Source organism: Pseudophryne corroboree, chromosome 2 (assembly GCF_028390025.1).
Source record: "Pseudophryne corroboree isolate aPseCor3 chromosome 2, aPseCor3.hap2, whole genome shotgun sequence".
Lineage (NCBI taxonomy): Eukaryota > Metazoa > Chordata > Amphibia > Anura > Myobatrachidae > Pseudophryne > Pseudophryne corroboree.
Window position 1 is genome coordinate 59,025,616 of NC_086445.1, and position 16,530 is coordinate 59,042,145.

Consider the following 16,530-nt stretch of genomic DNA (forward strand, 5'->3'; position numbering starts at 1 on the left):
CCCCTGACTTCCACCATAAAGTGTGTCTCTATTACTGACTGAGTGGCACAAGCAGCAGCCATGTTTCTGTACACATGTGTAAATAATTCACTCATTGAAATAAACTGTTACAGTTGATCACAAAGACAGGAGTAGAGGGCAGAACTCTCAGAGTGCCTGTATATTATACAGTACCATTTTATAGTAGTTCACTTCAGCCACTGCATATAGGAGATATGTACTAATCGTTGGAGAGAGAGATACAGAGATAAAGTACCAGCCAATCAGCTCCTGTCGTTTTTCCAACACAGCCTGTAACTTGGCTGATTGGCTGGTGCTTTTCCTCTCTCCACACTATCTGTTTTCAAGGCTTAGTACATAGACCCCAAGATATTGTATAGCGGAGCTGGATTAACAGCAGGGCAATTGGGGAGAAATCGTCAAGGGCCCCCCAAACACTGGGGGGGTACATATAACTACATCACCAACATGGGGGCACTGGGGCATATGTGAACTGAACTTTCTCTGTGGAATAAGGTGAACTGGAGGCACTGCAGTGTGTTTAATACATTTGTGGTGCTTGGAGTATTTACACATTATACTTCTTAATAATATCACCAGCATATTTTATTAACAATTTTATTGATAGGGGTCCCACAAATTGCCCTGGGGCCCCCATAATTATAAATCATCCCTGCACACCACTGCCCAGCGGGAATGGCCGAGACTCTAACACAATGGGGTAAATTTACTAAGGTGGGAATTTTTTAGAACTAGTGATGTTGCCCATAGCAACCAATCACATTCTACTTAACATTTATCAAGCTACTTCTAGAAGATAATAGATGGAATCTGATTGGTTGCTATAGGCAACATCACCAGTTCTAAAAAACTCCCACCTTAGTAAATTTACCCCAATGTATATAGACTCATACTGTCGGTAATGCCCCATAAAATGTACTCTTATGACAAATAGTATCCAGACTATAGATCTACACTAAAAGGGTCTACAGTCAATAGGCAGACCACCAACGGTAGACATGCATTAGGTCGACCGGGTCAAAAGGTCAATAGGGTCAAAAGGTCGACATGTAAAATGTACCGTTCAAAAGGTCGGCATGTAAATGGTCGACACACATATGGTAGACACAAGTTTTTTCATTTTTTTCCAACAAATTTTTCAACTTTTTCATACTTCACCATCCACGTTGACTACGATTGGGAATAGTAACCTGCCATGCGAGGGGACGTGGTACACTAATTTGGCTTGTTTGAGGCAGAAATGTAACAAAACACCCCCCCAAAAAAATAAAAATAAAAATAAATTAATTGTGTCTACTTGTTTTGTGTCGACCCTACACATGTCGACCTTTTGACCCCATGGACTTTTTGACCTTGTCAACCTTTCCTATGGTTTACCTATTCTGTGTTGACCTTTTGACTCTAATGCATGGCTACCATTAGTGGTAGACCTATTGACTGTAGACCTTGGCTACCATTAGTGGTAGACATATTGACTGTAGACCTTGGCTACCATTAGTGGTAGACCTATTGACTGTAGACCTTGGCTACCATTAGTGGTAGACCTATTGACTGTAGACCTTGGCTACCATTAGTGGTAGACCTATTGACTGTAGACCTTGGATACCATTAGTGGTAGACCTATTGACTGTAGACCTTTTTAGTGTAGATCTAACAATCCACACCCATGAGAAACATCCGATTCATGGCTGATTTTCAGCTTACTTTTAATTCGGTATATAATACATATCAGTGTAAGTCATCATGGCCAGAGATGAAGCTTTATATCACAAAGGTCCCAGCCAAACTTGCCTTATAAAAGATATTACAGGTCACCCCAGAGTACAGCGACCTGTATGAAAGCGCATTAGATTGCACAGCTGATGACATTATTCTGATTGCCTCCCTATTATTCTGCCATGCTGACACTCAGAGTCCATAACGAGAGAAGCACTGGACAGGGTGGAGGTTATGGTTCGTACCTGGAGATTTCCAGCTCAGGAAGCAGACCTCCGTGGAAGTGAGGATACGGAGAGGTCAGGAGGAAGCTCTTCTCACAGTCTACTGGGGAGTAATGCCTGGGAGAGGACGGCCGCTCACTCAGTTTATTTACAGTGCTGTATACAGGCTCTGGGGACCTACGGGAAGATTGAGAACAGATAGTAAATGGTAAAATACAAAACAAAATGCATCAATAAAAGATCTAATGAAGGATTTACACATCCTGAGTAATTTGGATAACTTAGAATACATATAAATTTTATAGGAACATATGAAGACAAAACTTACTTTACAAAACCTTATTTTATATTTTATATGGCAAATAACATGATGCAGTTCTAAAATATTTTACCTGGAAGAGATATTATAGAGGCAGATGCACTTACAGGCCCTACACACTAAAAGATCTAACTGAACGCTATGAACATTCTCGTTCATTAATGAACGAGAATGTTCATATCATTCAGTGTGTAGGCACCAACGATGAACGATGCGCGGCCCCGCGCTCGTTCATCGTTGGTGCCAGCTCATTTATACATGCATGTCAATATGGACAATCTCGTACATATTAATATAAAGGGATATGGGGCCGGGTGACGGGGAGTGAAGAAACTTCACTCCTCCCGCAAATCCCCCCCCCGCAGCCGGGTCGTCCGTATCGGCCGTCGGGCACCTCGGCGGCCAATCGCCTAATGTGTAGGGCCCATAAGCCATGGAGAGAGGTAACATACCAGCCAATCAGCTCCTAACTGGCATGCTGCAGGCTGTGTTTGAAAAATAACAGGAGCTGATTGGTTGGTAGTTTATCTCCATCCACTTTATCTCTCTCCAATGCTTAGTACATCTGCCGCTCATGGCGTAGTTCTGAGTCACGCACAAAAATGCCTGCAGCAGCGTCTATTGCTGGTCGCCCATCCGTGAGTTTATACAAATGCTGCTGCAAAGTCCTTCCCTCATGTATATTCGTGCGGACGAATGTGCAAGGACTGAGATGGATATAAAATAACGAGATTGATGCTATAATTTACGTTTAATTATATTAAGTACATTTTAACTCCCTTCCCCTTCTATGTTCTCCCCTTCTGCATCCGCACATTGCTGCATTCATATTTTCCATTGGTAACAGCTGTGCTGTAGCTCATTATCTATCAGCTGTCCCAACAGTAACTGTATCAGTAATCAGTAACTGATGGTATACGGGTTTCTTTGGGTACAGATTTAACACTAGGGAAAAGAAATAAATCACACGGTGCTACTGTAGGTCTGGTGAGTATGGAGGGTGTTCTAGCACTGCAGTCTGTTTATCGGCCAAAAACTGCTTCACAGAGAGAGATGTGTGGGCTGGTCATTGTCCTGATGGAGGATAAAACCATTTGTCCGCAACTCTGGCTGCTTTCTTCTGATTCTTTTCTGCAAAGTTTATAGAATATTTTTGTAGTAATGCTGATTCACTGTTACACCTTTTAGTACCCAGTCTGACAAAATAACAAAGACAACAATGAACGTGGCTTTGAATTTGGATTTGCTTTGACGTGCTTTCTTCATTCTTGGTGATGATGGTGTTTTCCAGTGCATGGACTGGCGTTTTGTCCCAGGATCGTACTGATGTTTCATCACAGGTAATAACTTTTATCTAAAAAATGCGAATCCTCTTGAATTTGTTCCAAAATGTCTGTACAAATTCACTTTCGATTTCCTGTCTGCTGGGCAGTGAGAAGCCTTGGAACCATCTTAGTACAAACTTTTGTCACGTTAAGATCTTGATGTAAAACTTGCTCAGCAGTTTCTTTGTCGATGTTTACCATTTCTGCTATCATTCGGATGCTGAGTCGGCGGTCAATTCGAACAATTTCCTAAATTTCTCCCACATTTTTATTTGTTTTTCATGTACAAGGACTTCCAGGATGTCATCATCTTCAATATCCCGATGACCGTCACGAAACCTTTTGTGCCACTCAAACACACGTGCACATGACATACAATCTGCCCTGTAAGTCTTGGTTAACATATGGAAAGATCCGTTGGGCGTTTTGCTCAATTTAACTAAAAACTTTCAGGTAACACGTTGCCATGCTTTTGAACTACTGTAAGCAATTTTATGATGCACAGGACAAAACAAACTTCTCCGAATGCTGTGTGGCCACAATCTATCTGTGCGAGAGGGGTGACACTTGCAAAACCATTTTGAGATAGTCCAAGGTCAGTGCTCCCCCACTAACTTTTAACTCGCGCAGTATGGTTTATTTTTACAAGTACAGTCTTGTTATTTAATAGTCACACCTCATATGCCACCATCAAAACTTGCACTATGGTAGGTGCAGAGTCTCCGTCTGACCATGGCCAACTAATTTTGGGGCTGTGAGCACAGCTGCTTGCTTTAACAAGCCAGCCACATGTCCTTAACACGACCACTGAACGGACCATTTTTGCATACAGTACGCTACTAGCCACCCAACACTTTCCCACCACCTTCCTGATACCATTTATCCTGAACTCAACAGCACCCCTTTGTGTACACTCTGGGTAAAGCATGCGCTGTAGTAGCAAATAATCGCTGATTTGTGTAATCATCAGCGTTGCGTCCACCTCTGCATCACGCCCTGGCTGTGGGAGAAGACTCTACTATTGTTAGTGCAAGTAGCTAATCTCTGACAGCTTTACTTTGCAAGCCAAGGGAAGTGTTGGGGAAAGCTGGAAAGTGCATCATGCACGTTGCCTGTAACCTCCTACACTCCCCCTACCTTCCTCTCTGTCCCCCAATATGGAGAAAGAAGGCTTTATCAGTGAGCTACAGTGGGCATAGATGAAGGCACTGAGGCCTCATTCAGATGTGGGTGGAGAAGGAAGCAGCAGTGATAGCTCTGTAGGTAAATGCAGCAGGAAGCATCTATTGAGCAGCTTCCCCTGTGTGGGTGTCTACTGCAAGTAGACACCTCCTGCTGCAGTAGTGATCTGATTTGCGTTCTAGGACGCAGCATCGGACCACTGCGACACCATTGGGCGGCTTGTGGCACCCATGGGGTAGCCCAAGCTGCCCGACACAGATCCTTGTAAGAGTCCAGGAAAGTCCTGTCCTGTTCCCTCCCCCTAAACAGCGGCGGCACATCTCCTTTTCCACAAACGGAGGCCATCGCTGCCCCCTCCCTGCCCCCAAATGGCATCAGACTGTCAGTCACTGACAGTCTGATGCTCTAGTGCATCCGTCGTTGCAGGAAACCATTAGAGCATGTACAGAACGGTCTTTGTGGCACAGGGCACAACTCCAACCACATCTGAATTACCCCAGGTGCCACTGCAATCTGAGCAGCTGCCAGACTTGCAGCTGAGCAGGAAAACAGAGTGACACTGGTAGAGTGCCTTGACTTGCCAGTTCATCCCTTTAATAAGGGGCACATATGGATTACACAGGTTCTGTGGATGATTACAACCAGGTGAAATGGAGACTTGAAGTCAGCAGCCGCAGAAGCTGTGTAATTCATATGTGTTACTTATGATGATTCGGCAACCCTAAGGTTGCATTAATTATCGGGTAAATCTGACTGCTTTGCATCCAACAAAGAAACATATGGATGTTACGATGACTGCTATTGGAAATGGAGGGACTGCAGCAGATGTGGGGACTTGCCCAGTACTTCATTCGATCTCGCCACTGAATAGGCGCCGGGAGCATGCATCTATTCACCGCTTGCTCTGTTAAGTAACGGGTGAGAGGGGGCCGGTCTACCCCGCTCTCCTTGGGACACTGTATAAATGTACTATTACACTAGTATCCAATAGATCAACACAGGGCACATTGCTGACAAAATGTGACTGAAATAATATACTACAGCAGTTAATCAGAGGCTTGCTGTTAATGATCAACTTGCTGCAGAAATGTACAATGTTATTTCTGATTGGTTGCTACGGGTTACTGACACAGCAGCAGCTTTAATAAGCATTACTGGCAATCACTCAATAGCTTTCAAAGGCTTACATTGCACCAAACAGATAGTGGTGAAGATGTACTAAGTGTTGAAGAGTGATAAAGTGGAGAGAGATAAAGTAAGAGCCAATCAGCTCCTAACTGCCACGTTACAGGCTATATTTGAAAAATGACAGTTAGGGGCTGGTTGGCTGGTACTTTATCTCCATCTACTTTATCAGTCTCCAAGGCTTAGTACATATGGCCCCTATCTGATACGTTGCTATAGGCTACAGCACATGTGTATATAAATAAATATTTATGCGGCTCCACGCAGTCAGCAGCCCTTGGTACAAGCATTCATTTGTCCAGTGCTCTTGCACTCCTCAGATGTCCCCATATATAAATCGATGAGGTTTGAGTAGAATGACCAATCACAAGACTGGGGTGCTGTGAGTGGTCGTCTAGCAGCACCCTCCCTCCACTGCCATTCTACGTTGGCAAACTAAATAGATTTTCTGGTCCTGGGTTACAGAACTATCGGAGATACAGCAGGACGCAGTAGCCCCTGGGACTCCATACAGGGGCGGATTGGCCATAAGGCTCACCAGCAAGTTTCCTGGTAGGCTGACGTGTCTGCAGGGTCTGTCTTGTGTGTTTTCATGTAGCCCCACCCCCCACATGACAGACAGCCCACTTCTCTCCGTACACTGCACTGTGCCCATTCATTCTATTATTCCATCTCTGCAACTCTGCCATCCAGTGATGCTGTCATGGCTACACAGTATGTTATGCCTCTTGTGCTGCCCAAGTTGGGCCACTTTTACAAAATTTCACAGGGCCACGTTTAGTTACCAATCCGCCCCTGGTCTGCAGCAAAAGACGCAAGGAAGTCCACAATTGCGTACAATCAGGCCCTATGAGAAGAGATCCCGCCCCCTCATCAGACCACACCCCCATTAGGGCTGCTACTATAAATTTTCCGGGCTGGTTTTCCATCCCAATCCACCCCTGACTCCATATAAGGGAGACCCCTTACTACCTCCTTCTACTAACTGATCATGTAGCTTAATAAACAAAAATCTGTAAAGTATAACAAATCATTAACAACTTTCACATGTCTTTTGTGCGGCATGAAATAAAAGTGCTTTTAGTGCTTCTGCGTACATTATATTGATGATGTTTATAACAGTTGGTAACCAAGCACATTGGAGAATTGTTTTACAGTATATAATACATTGGACCTCATTCCGAGGTGATCGCTCGCTAGCTGCTTTTAGCAGCAGTGCAAACGCTAGGCCGCCGCCCTCTGGGAGTGTATCTTAGCTTAGTAGAAGTGCGAACGAAAGGTTAGCAGAACTGCTCGTAAAAATTTTCATGCAGTTTCTGAGCAGCTCCAAACCTACTCCTACCTTGCGATCACTTCAGTCAGTTTAGTTCCTGCTTTGATGTCATGAACACGCCCTGCGTTCGGCCAGCCACTCCCCCATTTCCCCAGCCACGCCTGCGTTTTTACCTGACACACCTGCATTTTTTAGCACACTCCCGGAAAACGGCCAGTTACCACCCAGAAACACCCACTTCCTGTCAATCACTCACCAATCAACAGAGCGACAGAAAAGCGTAGCTCACCCTTGTGTAAAACGGCATAGTTTTGTGTGAAAGTACTTCGCGCATGCGTACTGCGGCCCGTACGCATGCGCTGAAATGCCGATTTTTAGCCTGATTGCTGTGCTGCGCACAACGGCAGCTAGCGATCAACTCGGAATGAGGACCATTGATTGTAAATATACTAAAAGAAGGAGTCAACTGGACGTCTCATTAAAATTCTCAATGTGTGGTTCGAGTAAGAAAATACAAGTTCTAAGCAGTAATTACAAATAGAGATGCAGACACATGTGGACAGTATGGGTTGTAGCCTTTAGTTCAGAATAGCTTTAGAAAATAAAATATTCCACTTTTGGATAACCTTAGCTTAAATTAATATGGTCCCCCCAAAACAGTATACAGGGGTCCGTGTCCTTGTTATTCCTCCATTATATCCCTACATTACCCGGAGCAAGGAAGCCAGGGGTCTCTATATGACGCTGTTTTTCCATGTGCATATTACACGACAACATCCATAACTCTTTAGTATCGCTTTCTACGCTACAGGTTGTTCTTTTAAACCATTGGTTCCCAAACTCAGGGTCTGTTCACTAAGCCTTGGATGGAGATAAAGTGGACGGAGATGAGGTACCAGCCAATCAGCTCCTAACTGTCATTTTTCAAACACAACCTGTAACATGGCAGATAGGAGCTGATTGGCTGGTACTTTATCTCCGTCCACGGCTCAGTAAATAGACCCATAGTCCTCAAAAGCTCCCAACAGGTCAAGTTTTCCAGGTCACCCGGCAGGTGCACTGTGTATGTATTTATACAGAAACAAACAAACAGCGCTAATACAATATTATAAGCAGACAGGTGTATGTGATAAAAAAAGCAGTATGATATTTATTTCATATTTCCCATAAATAAATGGTATTGAGCATTAAATCAATGGGCTTTAAAAACATCAATAAAACATAAAAATATACAATATAATTGTGTGTAAGGAATGGAGCTGTAAAAAAGTCTTTTAGGTTATGACTTGGACACTTAGGACAATGATGGTCATTCCGAGTTGTTCGCTCGCTAGCAGTTTTTAGCAGCCGTGCAAACGCTATGCCGCCTCCCACTGGTCGTGTATTTTAGCTTAGCAGAAGTGCGAACGAAAGGATCGTAGAGCGGTGGCATAATTTTTTTGTGCAGTTTTAGAGTAGCTCAAAACCTACTCAGCGCTTGCGATCACTTCAGACTGTTCAGTTCCTGTTTTGACGTCACAAACACGCCCTGCGTTCGCCCAGCCACGCCTGAGTTTTTCCTGGCACGCCTGCGTTTTTACGAACACTCCCTGAAAACGGTCAGTTGACACCCAGAAACGCCCACTTCATGTCAATCACTCTGCGGCCAGCAGTGCGACTGAAAAGCTTCGCTAGACCTTGTGTGAAACTACATCGTTCTTTGTAATAGTATGTCACGTGTGCGCATTGCGCCGCATACACATGCGCAGAAGTGCCTTTTTTTGCCTCAACGCTGCACAGCGAACAAAAGCAGCTAGCGATCAACTCGGAATGACCACCAATGGCAGTAGTGATCCAGTGGTAGGTGGACCTTATTGCTAGTTTTGCCTTTTGCTGGTGGGACTGTCTTATTCCACCATAATAACAAGCAAAGATGGAGTACTTCCCTTAGCGGTGGTCCAGATGGTACAGGCTCCAGAGCACAGATGAGGGAGTTTTAGGTGGCTATTTCGCAGGAAGGCACACCAATGAGTCCCACACTTTATAGATTCACTGTCCGACCTTTGACTAAGCTGCCCCTTGTGACAGCGAAACGCGTAAGGACTACTTTTTGGACCCCAAAAGGACCCAATTGCAGCATCCAGAAAAATCGGACAGTGGATCTATAAAGTGTGAGACTCATTGGTTTTCTAAAAAACAATATTTAGTTCAATAAAACTTTATTTGAAAATTCTCTTATACTCTTTTTGCACAATGGGCAGGAGTATAGGAAGCCCTGTACATTATACTGGAACAATAGGAGACAAATCTTGTTCCCCACAGCTGGGCAGGGGTGGGTCAGAGTGAACGGACTGCAGGACTGTGTCACTGAGGTGGGGACTTTTGGGAGGTATGGTCCTGGGACCAGCAATGACTATAATACTTTTACCCTTTGCCTCCCATAGAAGTTACTCAAGTTTTCCAGCAACCATGTACTTGCGCGAGATCGGGGCATATTTGTACTAAAGGTCATTTCAGAACGCTTTAAAATCGATCTAATCGATGTTGTGTTTCAGGGGCTAAAACACTTACTTACAGACTACTTTTTGTATTGATTTTAAAATGTTAGTAAATGTATGTTTTACCCCTGAAACATAACATTGATTTAGATTGATTTAAAAATCAATAAAAAATTTCATTACAGTCAATCTTTATAAAATACACCCCCTGGTGAGGAGCACTTCCAGAACCTGTTGTTGCATTGGCTTTTCTGTTTTTTTTTGTTTAACATAAGTGAAATAGAACTTCATGCAGGGGGTATAATGTTTCACAGCGGGCGGAACTGAATTGATTATCACACACAATCTCCAATCTAAAGTGACAGGAGAACGCGGGGGGCGATATTCAGTTGTATGTCTTTATCATGATGATCGCCCACATAGAGGTCGGGTTTAGCCGTGTAAAGCAGCTAAACCCAAACAAAGTGCAGGGCGCAAATGTGAAAGTGCCGTTTGGGTGCCCATTTCAGCTCGCCACTCCCGAGAGTGGTAAAACATTTGAATTCTGCCCAGTGTTCTCAAACTCGGTCCTCATCGAACACAACAGTGCGTGTATTCAAGCAATCCTTGAGAATAACTAGTACCACCTGTGGACCTATTGTGAGGTCTTTGTACTAAGCCTTGGTGAGAGATAAAGTAGCCTGAGATAAAGTTCCAGCCAATGAGTTCCTAACTGCCACATTGCAGGCTGTGTTTGAAAAATGAGTTAGGAGCTGGTTGGTTGGTTCTCTATCTCCTCCTCACACAGGGCCAGATGTACTAAGCCTTAAAAAGTGATAAAGTGTAGAGTTATAAAGAACCAGCCAATCAGCTCTGTCCCGTCATTTTTACAAACACAGCCTGTGACATGGTTGTTAGGACGCAGATATGCCACCATTTATAATGTATATGTACTGCATCCCCCTATGTGCACACATTCCTGTGTTCCCAGCAGACTGAGAAATCCTCAGCAAGGTGACACTTATCGGCCTTCCTGTGCAGACGTTCTGAAGTCACTGACATAATGCAGATATCTACAGGCGAAAACCGTTATTTAAAGGCCATGAAAGGTTTTATCTCTCTAGAATTGACCGGAGAGTGCATAAAGCCGGCTCCAGCAGCGGCTATTGATCAGAAGGACATCTTTTTTTTATCAACAGTGGATAGAATAAACGATTAGTAGATTAGTGCGGTTCTCCTGAATGTCATTTTCAGCCTTTACACATCTTCAGTATTGACATGTTCACAGAAATGGTTGTAAACACTTAGAAATAGGTCTGGTAATGTAAAGTCAGTCTGGTCTATGGGGCACTTGGAGAAAACATGTCATTTTTTGATACGACATTTACATTATCCACAATAAGACAAAACTGTCTGCAAATCGTAAAAAAGTTAAACATTTTCCAGCGCTAAACCCTTCTCCTTATCTATATTTATTATTGTTTCCACAAACAATATATTCACCAGTAAGTAGACACTCTGAAATAATCTGCAATTGCATGAATACTTGGCATAACTAACACATTAGTACCAATAGCGAACGTGCTAAGTTTACGTCCCGTAAATGTCAATGCCCTCAACCACATCTTTTTGCGCCTTTGGCGCGCACTTAAATAAGGGAAGTGCGCACCCAGCAGCTGCAGCGGCACGACTTCTCCGTATGACTATGGCTAACACTGCAGCTTCCATGCTTCCCCCCTCCTCCTACCTCCATCACTGGATCATCAGAGCAATTCTTACTAAGGCCAGTAGCGGATCTTGCTACGGGCAAGCAGGATTTTTGCCCTAGGCGCTGCCTTCCGGAGGGCACCGCCGCCGTGGCAAGATCCGCTACTGGTGCCGCTCGGTGCTGTTTAGATGCACCGCACTGCATTGTGGGAGCGGCACATAGACGCTAGAGGTCATAGTTGACCTCTAGTGTTTATGCGGTGCTATGGGAGAGACGTCATGACGTCTCCCCCATAGATCCGTGGAGCGGCGCCGGAGGCCGGAGACAGAGGGCAGCAGCGGTCGTGAAGCAGGAGCGGGGATTGTAAGTATTAATTTATTTATTTATTTATTTTTTAAACAGTGCAACTAGGGGGCACAGTACTGAGGGCAATACTCTACAGGGGGCACAGTACTGGGGGCAATACTACTGGGGGCACAGTACTGGGGGCAATACTACTGGGGGCACAACTCTACAGGGGGCACAGTACTGGGGGCAATACTACTGGGGGCACAGCTACAGGGGGCATGACTGACCACGCCCCTTCTCCATGAAGCCATGCCCCTATTTTTAGCCCGCAAGGTCTAGATCTGGCCCTGGCTAGGGCCCAAGTTGCAGCGGCGGCCAGCATACAATGAGTCAATGCGACTCATGATACGGCCACTGGCTGCGGGCCCCTTCATGTTGGTGGGCCCCAGTGCAAGGCACAACTGCTCTGTTCCTCCCTAATCACCTCCCCCCATGCCTCACTACTGGATTTCTTCTGTGCTGCTTTATCAGACTCTCAGTTGGTGGCAGATTTAATGAGTGATACTCTTGTTATAACTTGTTACGTATGTTAAATGGTGCTAAAGCAAAATCAGTTCCTAACCGTCATGTGTTTGAAAAATGACAGTGTGGAGCTGATTGGCTGGGCCACCATTCAACATATGTAATGAGTGATAACATGAATATCACTTGTTGTTAAATCGGTCCCCAAGTCTCTCATCTGTTATCCCAAGCCTACCCCCACCTCCTAGCCCAGCTTCTGTGATAAACAATTCATCTAAAAAGGAAGGTGCTGCTGACTGGTGATGAGGGGAGGGGGGGGCTGGCCTGTTTGCGCAGTTCTCATAGAGTCGCGCCTTATTTGACCACGCCTCCTCGCTATTGACCCTCGATTCTTGGCATTATTTTCCCTGTCCTGTTCTAGTCATCCTACTACATAATGGACAGGATGCAGAAGGACCATCCACTCTTCTGGGGGCCAGAGGAACTCCCAAAAATTTTGGAGTCATCTGGAAGTACCACCACCTTAGGTATGCCATTCACTTTGCTTCCAAAATACACATTCACTTTGAGGTTCAGTAAAACGTAAGAAGACATCTTTAATGCAGTAGATACATCTTGTGTGTCTCGTGTACAGTAAAAAAAAGATTTGCTAAAACAGGCACACAAGAACTTACTATATACTGAGACAGCGGCATGCCAGGGCTAACGATTGTCATCATCATGGAGCATTCACACCTGCCTTGACAATCCACAAATAATACAGCTGTCCCAGGCATATACAGTATGTGTTAGAGTGGTGGTCTTTCCCTGTTCACAATCTAGCTAATGGGCCCTACACATTTAAAGATCCGCCGCCGAGCTGCCCGACGGCGGATACGGCTGACGGGCGACCCGGCGGCGGGGAGGCAGTGACGGGGGAAGTGAAGTTTCTTCACTCCCCCCGTCACCCGGCTCCATTGAAGTGCAGGCAAATATGGACGAGATTGTCCATATTGGCCTGCATGCACAGCCGACGGGGCACCAGCGATGAACGAGCGCGGGGCCTTGCATCGTTCATCGCTGGTGACTCCACACTCAAAGATATGAACGTTATCTTGTTCAATAATGAACGAGATCGTTCATATCTTTGAGAATTATCGCCCAGTGTGTAGGGCCTATAAATCTAATCTACCTAACATACCACACCCATATATAAGACAAACATGATTTCCAAAAGCCAAGTAAAGTGTTATAAATGTTTAATGTAGCTATAGCTCTGTTATTTGTTTTGTCATTTTATAGTATGTATAGTAGCAGTAATTAAGAGAGGCATAAATCTGGGTTTATTTTTAATTGATGGCTAAAATCTGCATATCTTTGAGGTTTATAGTAGAGATGAGCGGGTTCGGTTTCTCTGAATCCGAACCCGCCCGAACTTCATGTTTTTTTTCACGGGTCCGAGCGACTCGGATCTTCCCGCCTTGCTCGGTTAACCCGAGCGCGCCCGAACGTCATCATGACGCTGTCGGATTCTCGCGAGGCTCGGATTCTATCGCGAGACTCGGATTCTATATAAGGAGCCGCGCGTCGCCGCCATTTTCACACGTGCATTGAGATTGATAGGGAGAGGACGTGGCTGGCGTCCTCTCCGTTTAGACACTTGATTTACTAATTTTGGGGAGCATTAGGAGTACTCAGTAGTGTACAGTGCAGAGTTTTGCTGATAGTGACCAGTGACCACCACTTTTATTTATAATCCGTTCTCTGCCTGAAAAAAGCGATACACAGCACACAGTGACTCAGTCACATACCATATCTGTGTGCACTGCTCAGGCTCAGGCCAGTGTGCTGCATCATCTATATATATTATATATCTGTCTGACTGCTCAGCTCACACAGCTTATAATTGTGGGGGAGACTGGGGAGCACTACTGCAGTGCCAGTTATAGGTTATAGCAGGAGCCAGGAGTACATAATATTATATTAAAATTAAACAGTGCACACTTTTGCTGCAGGAGTGCCACTGCCAGTGTGACTAGTGACCAGTGACCTGACCACCAGTATATAATATTAGTAGTATACTATCTCTTTATCAACCAGTCTATATTAGCAGCAGACACAGTACAGTGCGGTAGTTCACGGCTGTGGCTACCTCTGTGTCGGCACTCGGCAGCCCGTCCATAATTGTATATACCAGTGACCTAACCGTGGTTTTTTTTTCTTTCTTTATACATACATACTAGTTACGAGTATACTATCTCTTTATCAACCAGTCTATATATTAGCAGCAGACACAGTACAGTGCGGTAGTTCACGGCTGTGGCTACCTCTGTGTCGGCACTCGGCAGCCCGTCCATAATTGTATATACCACCTAACCGTGGTTTTTTTTTCTTTCTTTATACATACATACTAGTTACGAGTATACTATCTCTTTATCAACCAGTCTATATATTAGCAGCAGACACAGTACAGTGCGGTAGTTCACGGCTGTGGCTACCTCTGTGTCGGCACTCGGCAGCCCGTCCATAATTGTATATACCACCTAACCGTGGTTTTTTTTTCTTTCTTTATACATACATACTAGTTACGAGTATACTATCTCTTTATCAACCAGTCTATATATTAGCAGCAGACACAGTACAGTGCGGTAGTTCACGGCTGTGGCTACCTCTGTGTCGGCACTCGGCAGCCCGTCCATAATTGTATATACCACCTAACCGTGGTTTTTTTTTCTTTCTTTATACATACATACTAGTTACGAGTATACTATCTCTTTATCAACCAGTCTATATATTAGCAGCAGACACAGTACAGTGCGGTAGTTCACGGCTGTGGCTACCTCTGTGTCGGCACTCGGCAGCCCGTCCATAATTGTATATACCACCTAACCGTGGTTTTTTTTTCTTTCTTTATACATACATACTAGTTACGAGTATACTATCTCTTTATCAACCAGTCTATATATTAGCAGCAGACACAGTACAGTGCGGTAGTTCACGGCTGTGGCTACCTCTGTGTCGGCACTCGGCAGCCCGTCCATAATTGTATATACCACCTAACCGTGGTTTTTTTTTCTTTCTTTATACATACATACTAGTTACGAGTATACTATCTCTTTATCAACCAGTCTATATATTAGCAGCAGACACAGTACAGTGCGGTAGTTCACGGCTGTGGCTACCTCTGTGTCGGCACTCGGCAGCCCGTCCATAATTGTATATACCACCTAACCGTGGTTTTTCTTTCTTTCTTTATACATACATACTAGTTACGAGTATACTATCTCTTTATCAACCAGTCTATATATTAGCAGCAGACACAGTACAGTGCGTAGTTCACGGCTGTGGCTACCTCTGTGTCGGCACTCGGCAGCCCGTCCATAATTGTATATACCACCTAACCGTGGTTTTTTTTTCTTTCTTTATACATACATACTAGTTACGAGTATACTATCTCTTTATCAACCAGTCTATATATTAGCAGCAGACACAGTACAGTGCGGTAGTTCACGGCTGTGGCTACCTCTGTGTCGGCACTCGGCAGCCCGTCCATAATTGTATACTAGTATCCAATCCATCCATCTCCATTGTTTACCTGAGGTGCCTTTTAGTTGTGCCTATTAAAATATGGAGAACAAAAATGTTGAGGTTCCAAAATTAGGGAAAGATCAAGATCCACTTCCACCTCGTGCTGAAGCTGCTGCCACTAGTCATGGCCGAGACGATGAAATGCCAGCAACGTCGTCTGCCAAGGCCGATGCCCAATGGCATAGTACAGAGCATGTCAAAACCAAAACACCAAATATCAGTAAAAAAAGGACTCCAAAACCTAAAATAAAATTGTCGGAGGAGAAGCGTAAACTTGCCAATATGCCATTTACCACACGGAGTGGCAAGGAACGGCTGAGGCCCTGGCCTATGTTCATGGCTAGTGGTTCAGCTTCACATGAGGATGGAAGCACTCAGCCTCTCGCTAGAAAACTGAAAAGACTCAAGCTGGCAAAAGCACCGCAAAGAACTGTGCGTTCTTTGAAATCCCAAATCCACAAGGAGAGTCCAATTGTGTCGGTTGCGATGCCTGACCTTCCCAACACTGGACGTGAAGAGCATGCGCCTTCCACCATTTGCACGCCCCCTGCAAGTGCTGGAAGGAGCACCCGCAGTCCAGTTCCTGATAGTCAGATTGAAGATGTCAGTGTTGAAGTACACCAGGATGAGGAGGATATGGGTGTTGCTGGCGCTGGGGAGGAAATTGACCAGGAGGATTCTGATGGTGAGGTGGTTTGTTTAAGTCAGGCACCCGGGGAGACACCTGTTGTCCGTGGGAGGAAT

The 16,530-nt window shown here is 44.8% G+C and overlaps 1 protein-coding gene across 1 annotated transcript in view; it reads right to left on the reverse strand.

Moving 5' to 3' along the window:
- Positions 1–16,530, reverse strand: part of DLG2 (discs large MAGUK scaffold protein 2) — a 1,975,700-nt gene that overhangs the window by 574,465 nt on the left and 1,384,705 nt on the right. Inside the window, exon 11 of the mRNA XM_063950647.1 lies at positions 1,983–2,138. Within this exon, the coding sequence (XP_063806717.1) occupies positions 1,983–2,138 (156 nt within the window). The remainder of the gene's footprint in view (positions 1–1,982; positions 2,139–16,530) is intronic.